A 6,251-nucleotide genomic window follows, 5' to 3' on the forward strand; every position below is an offset into this window, starting at 1 on the left:
TGTGTACACTTTAGTAATTGGCCGGGACTAATGCATCATGAGTGGACAAGACTCTTTTTTTTCTGAAGCTGTAATAGCACAGGGCCATTTTTTTAAATCCGCTGTAACACAGATGTGTTTGTGGTGTAAAAGCTTCAAAAGCTTTACACTGACATTTTTTTTAATCTTTTTGCATTATTCACCTTATAGATGAGCTGCAGATTAAGGCCTCAGTCCGGGTGAAAGGAGTTAACAGCAAGATAGGGGAAATAAATGAATGATTATTAACATCAGTTGTTGGCAGCTTTGCTCAAAGATCACCAACTGGACACTTCAGGTGCAATTGTTGATGAGACTAGTTGAAATAACGAAAACATCTTCATCCTTTTCAACTCAGTTTGAACTTCCATTCCATCTTGTTTACCATTCGTCTTTCTGCCCTCTGCAGAGTTCTCGAGGGAGAGTCTATTAGAGGCTGCCGGTGGGCTCGAGTGTCCCCTCACCAAGGAGAAAGAGGATTGCTTCAGTGTTGCCAGTGTAGCAGATCCCTCATCGCAACAAAACAATGCACAAGCAGGTACATAACTGTCATTAGAGCCTTGCTTTTTGCAGAAAATGTCTCCAACGTGGTCTTTTCCTCAGGGGACTCCTCATCCTCCATGCAGCCGGCAGGATTTATTTAAATTTGTTAAACTGCGAAACAGCTTTGGCTTGCTGTCATATAATCATGGCTCGTCAACAAACATCTGTGAAGTGGCTTTGATCCCCATTTCACAGAGCACCGACATGGCTGAAATACCCTGAGAGGAAGGTACACACACGAGTGGAAAAATCAGGTTTGGGAAAAGGGGAGCTAATACTGGCATATGGTGCAAATGGAGCATGTAGAGCTTGTCTTTTTTCCCCTTTCTGTATTTCATTCTTTCTTTCTCGCTGAAATGTATTATTTCTTTTCTATGACTTGCTGTGAGTCCTAAAATCTTTCATGAGGCATTGATGGTCTTATTAGTGAACCCACAGCTGAAATAAGCCCAACATCTCTCCAGTCTTGCGCTTTTAAAATTCATATAAATTTTTTTAATCATATTTCACATGCTGAGACAAACACAGCTCACTCCTGGCTACTGATCATTTGATAGGATGATACAAATGCTGCTCATTGATTTCAACTGTAGTAAGTGTCATGTGAGCAAAGGGAAACCTGTGACTACAAGTTCACCATTGCAGGTAACACACCACTTGGCTGGTTGACTCACTTGACTTAATTTCTCACACATTTGGATTTTGAGCGACAGTGTGGGCCTCATGGATGCGGAGTAATACAAATCTTAGCTCAACTACATAGTTACATTTAATGAGCTATGTTTGGAGAAGCACAGTTTAGGGTCGTGAAAACCCAATCTGATTCATCCATGCATGGTGTGAAGTCTTGGGTCATCAGAGAGATTCAGCACACCTGTTCCAGCTCCACTATCAGCTGGTTAACAAGTCTGTCTCCTCTCTCTGCTTTCCATCTTGTAAATCTTTCACAGCACACATTTTGACCTGTCACAGTAAGGAAAGCACAAGTAAAATTAATGATGCTTCACTTCCTTAAGTGTTCCAATATTATAAACCATGACAGTGAAATGCCAAACACTGTATATAAACGATGGACATACCCTCCAGGTATGATGTCACTTCAGCAGTGTTGGGAAGGTTACGTTTTAAATGCATTCACTACAGATTACAGAATACATGCACCAAAATGTAATTTGTAATGTATTCTGTTAAGTTACTCAATGTGAGCAACATACTGTGAATACTTTGGATTACTTGGTATATCGCGAGTAGCCTTCAGTAATAGTAATAAATCACACAGCAATAGTAGATCGAAGGTACTGAAGTGGCACATAACCCAGGTAGCTACCTCAGCTACAGGTAGTTGCAGTAGGCTAACATTTGTTTTTTAAAAAGAACTGACTTCCAGATGTTTCTTTGGGTTTGATGCTGAGAGCAGCTTGGTTGCTGGCAAACAGAGTTTGCATTGCACAGTCATATTCCCCCATTCCTTTCTTCTTTAAATGTGAAGTGGTGTCGGAATTGCCAAATAAGAAATGAATTCCTGCCCATGCAGTGCTGCCTCTGTTGTGCTGGCTCCGGGTCCATTGTTTAACTGACGCCACCAAAATTAGCAGGACGTTGTTACATTAGAACCGTTTGTTTGGGTTTCTGGCAATGCGTGGAATTACTAAAATTAGAGTGTGGATAGCCTAACATATGAAACTGGAAATGACTGTTGTGTAATCCATTTATTTCAACAAAGTAGCTGTATTCTAATTATCACCTATTTAAATGGTAACTTTAACGAAATGCAGTTACTCACTTCACCCGTTGCCCACTGGTGGTGGTCAGAGGGCCCGGTGGCGCCAGTGTCCGGCAGCCTCGCCTCTGTCAGTGCGCCCCAGGGTGGCTGTGGCTACAATGTAGCTTGCCATCACCAGTGTGTGAATGTGTGTGTGAATGGGTGGATGACTGAATGTGTAAAGCGCTTTGGGGTCCTTGGGGACTAGTGAAGCGCTATACAAATACAGGCCATTTACCATTTACTCCCCAACACTGCACTTCAGTTTTTCACTACTCAGTCTTCAAATATCAGACAAAAGCCGAACTCAGCTCAGAGAAAGAGACTGTTATTTTTAGCTATTTATTTTAGCATGACAAAAAAAAATAATGTTGACAACCATATACTAAATTAGCAATGAGTGTGCAGATACCTACAGATAGCCAGAGTGAGAGAGAGAGATGCAGGTCTGGGCTTTATCCTGGTTCAGCTGAATACTTCACCTGAGTGGAAATCGAGCATCATCAACACACCTGTGCTTTCCAAAACATGCTTTGGGTTTGTTGTTTCATTTATCATGTCGTTTTAACAGGCAGAAGGTTTAGAGGGATGACAGCAAATAGAGAATATGACAAAATCAGGGTAACCCCTGATTTTATTGATCCCACGCCAGAGGTTTAAATTCAGGCTTCATCTGGTTTCTGCTACTTCTGACATGTACTCATGTGAACACCCAGTGATTCTGGAAGCTTTAATAAAATAATAAATTTACTAATGCCCATAGTACTCAATAAAAAGCTAAATGCATGTAATGTTTATGTAGCAATATGTTGATTACGCGCTTACCTTATTGTTCATATGCAAACCCCCCCCCCCCCCCCCAAAAAAAAAAAAGCACAGCAGCAAAAAGAAAAAAATTGGAGAAATACTAAATAAGCTGTAAATATTTATTGTTTATTTGCACAAGTCCATTAAAATCTCCAGCGTCAGCCTCCAGCCTCTTCTCTCACTTTTATGTCTCTGTCTATATTTCTGCAGAAACAAAAGCAGGAGTGAGTCAGCCGGCAGAGGAGAAGACAAAGAAATGCAGCCTGAAGACAGAGAAATAGAGCAGTCCTCTGTGCAACACAATGCTGCTCAGTCTGCTCAGTCAGCCCTACACAATGACAGAAGATTGTGTCTGCAGATTCACTTTTTCAAAACATCAGGGCTTCAATATTCCTCTACGGCCAGGCCTTAGTTACCACCTTGAGAAAAAAAACAAAAGTTTCTACATTTATTTTGTGTCACAAATCTTGTGTAGAGAGACAGTTGTTATAATTATGTTTGTTTTTGTTAAAGCTCCCCCCGCACTAAATTAAAACTAGCCTATTGTATCCCCCAACTGGGATTTATTATCTGGTTAATGGGACAAGCTTTCATGTCTTACTCACACATATATTATCATAATCTGTCACAGGTTTAATATCCCGTTGATTTATCAAAGACAACAAATATTTTATTTGCAATCAATGTAGACATTTTCAATCAATTTATACGTGCCATGAATTCAACATTTATTGTTCCATCTCGTAGCAATAAAATAGCATCAGAACCTTGTAAGTAACCAGAGACAAAACCTTCGATTTAAATTCAAATGCCGCCTTGTATGAGCAACCAGAAAAGACAGAAATAAATGTGGGTTTATTGATATTTTATAGTAAACCTATATTTGGATTTTTGAACAACTCGGTTGATATTTACAAATATTTTTAAGGCCAACTGCAATTTTATTTATATTATTAATAATTAGTCGATTAAACACATGGAAGAAACTAGAAAGCCATTTTTGATCATAATTATGATTTCCTTTGGCTCCAGTGGGTCTCAAACTGTCGAGCCTGCCTGGTGGGGCAGACAAGCACGGTGTGTGGGTGGCTGTGATTACCAAAGTTACAAAATAAGGTGAAACTAAACTGACTGAAAAATGTAAAAAGAGGCTAATGACCGTTGATCTGTATTTTGTTGAGCTGTCATCCTTGCTCGACTTCTGAAGGCGGGCGTGCCAGAAAGTTTGGTAACCACAGCCTTGAACTGTGTCTACACAGAGCACATTTCAGACATTTTCTTCAGACATTTGTCCCACATATGTCTGACAGAAGAGTCGCTCATAGGTTAATCACACTGGGCATTAATTGAAATTCAATCTATAGAAGTTTATTTTCATGCTTTAAGTCTATTTTCATACATTCTGCGCTCACAGTTGCAGTGATTGCGTCCAACAAACTTTTACACACACAGAGCTCTGTGTAGATGCAGTTTCATGCTCTGCAGTTCTAAACAGACAAAACGTATAATGTCATTTCTTGGAAATATTTTTAATGTGATCATTTCTAGATGAAATGATTCACAAATAATCCCAGAAAACATATTTTTCTGCAGCCTTAACATCATCCCAAGCCTGCAGGTATTGACTCTGTAAACAGATGTAAAAAGAAATCCAGTCAGAAACCAGTCCAGCCATCAGAAAAGTAGACTAATTATACTGTAACAGCTGTCATTCTGGTTTTGTTTTCATTTTTAAGAATAGAGAATTACTCCCGATACAAATAGGAAGGCACTGCTTGTTGAATGAGAGAAAACAGAAAAACCAACCTGCAAGCTAAAGTGCAGCACATTAAACCACATCTAACTGCTGGTCTGACTCTGACTCCCCTGGTTATGCTTCAGGGCCACTGCTAACGATTGCCTGTAGCTTAAAGGCTACAGGGCAGATATGTTTACTTAGTTTGTTATTTGTGTGGCTAAGATTCAAACTCCTGTCAGTCAGTCACACACATGCAGACAGCTGAAGAGAAGCACCGCTGACCTTTCCCCAAAGTCATTTTAGTTCTTTTTAGCATAAAGGGAGGGAGAAAGCCTGTCTTTAAGTCTTTAAACCCTGTGTGAGCAATTGTTACTCAATAAGAAGTAGAAAGCTATGTCAGCTTACAGTAATGCATGTACTGATAACTAGACTATTACCCTTCTTGTAAATGTCTAGTTGATAAACAGGGTACAACCGATCGTCTCTAAAGCTCCGTTTGCATATTTAGGATTAACAAGGAGGAATCCATCCTCAGTGAGTAAATTGCACCCTCATTTTTGACACATGAATGGTTCTTGGGAATTTAAATTCTGGTCATGAAACACCCTCTTGCATGGCACTGAATGTACAGTGACTTGTTGTCTACGCCCAAGGTACTTACTGTGCTTCATTTTGTACAAAAAAACCCAACAAATTTAAACACTTTTTTTTAAAACTGCAGCATTTTATTTGTGTTCTAGTTTGTAACAAAGACATCTTAAAGTCATCAGCACACTAAATATTTGTCATGTAATCTGTCTTTGTATCACTGAAGTGGCATCATGTGACAATCTTTCTATAACCTTCACATCATACTTGACATGTCTAAATGGAATAAATGAACAAAACTAAATCTGAAGTTTCAGTGTCACTTTAGGAGATTAATCAGCCACAGCAACAGCCGTTTGTTACTCAGTTGCCAACAATGGTCACTTTATCCACGATGAACAAGAAGAACAGTAAAACATTCCTCCGCAAGCTTTGTTTTTCTCCTGCAATGTATTTATGGGTAAACTTGTTTTTTGAATGGTAGTAGTGTACTTTACTTGAATAACATGGACTTTTTTTGTTCTAGTTTTACTTGATTGATGATTACATCTGTAATCTAAATTTGTTTGATACAATAAAATGTTTAAATTGGTGATTGTTTTCTTTTTTTTGTAGGAAAGATTATATGAACTTCATCAGCAGCGTTAGCATGAAGATGCAAAGAACCAGGAGAGCTTTGCCCATTCAAGTGTCAAAAAAAGAAAACCAGATGCATTTTAGCAGGAATTCTTAAAGTCTTCACGTATCGTTGCATCATTGGTCATGCGCTCAGCTAAAGCTGATTTTAACTTTACT

At 39.0% G+C, this 6,251-nt stretch overlaps 1 protein-coding gene across 2 annotated transcripts in view; it reads left to right on the plus strand.

Moving 5' to 3' along the window:
• Positions 1–6,049, plus strand: part of LOC113021901 (protein phosphatase 1 regulatory subunit 1A-like) — a 32,543-nt gene extending 26,494 nt beyond the window's left edge. For both annotated transcript variants that reach the window (XM_026166731.2, XM_080301569.1), the window contains exons 6-7: positions 428–556; positions 3,341–6,049. In XM_026166731.2, the coding sequence (XP_026022516.1) occupies positions 428–556; positions 3,341–3,411 (200 nt within the window). In that variant the 3' untranslated portion in view covers positions 3,412–6,049. The remainder of the gene's footprint in view (positions 1–427; positions 557–3,340) is intronic.
• The last annotated feature ends 202 nt before the right edge of the window (positions 6,050–6,251 follow it).

Source organism: Astatotilapia calliptera, chromosome 5, assembly GCF_964374335.1.
Source record: "Astatotilapia calliptera chromosome 5, fAstCal68.1, whole genome shotgun sequence".
NCBI classification, from domain to species: domain Eukaryota; kingdom Metazoa; phylum Chordata; class Actinopteri; order Cichliformes; family Cichlidae; genus Astatotilapia; species Astatotilapia calliptera.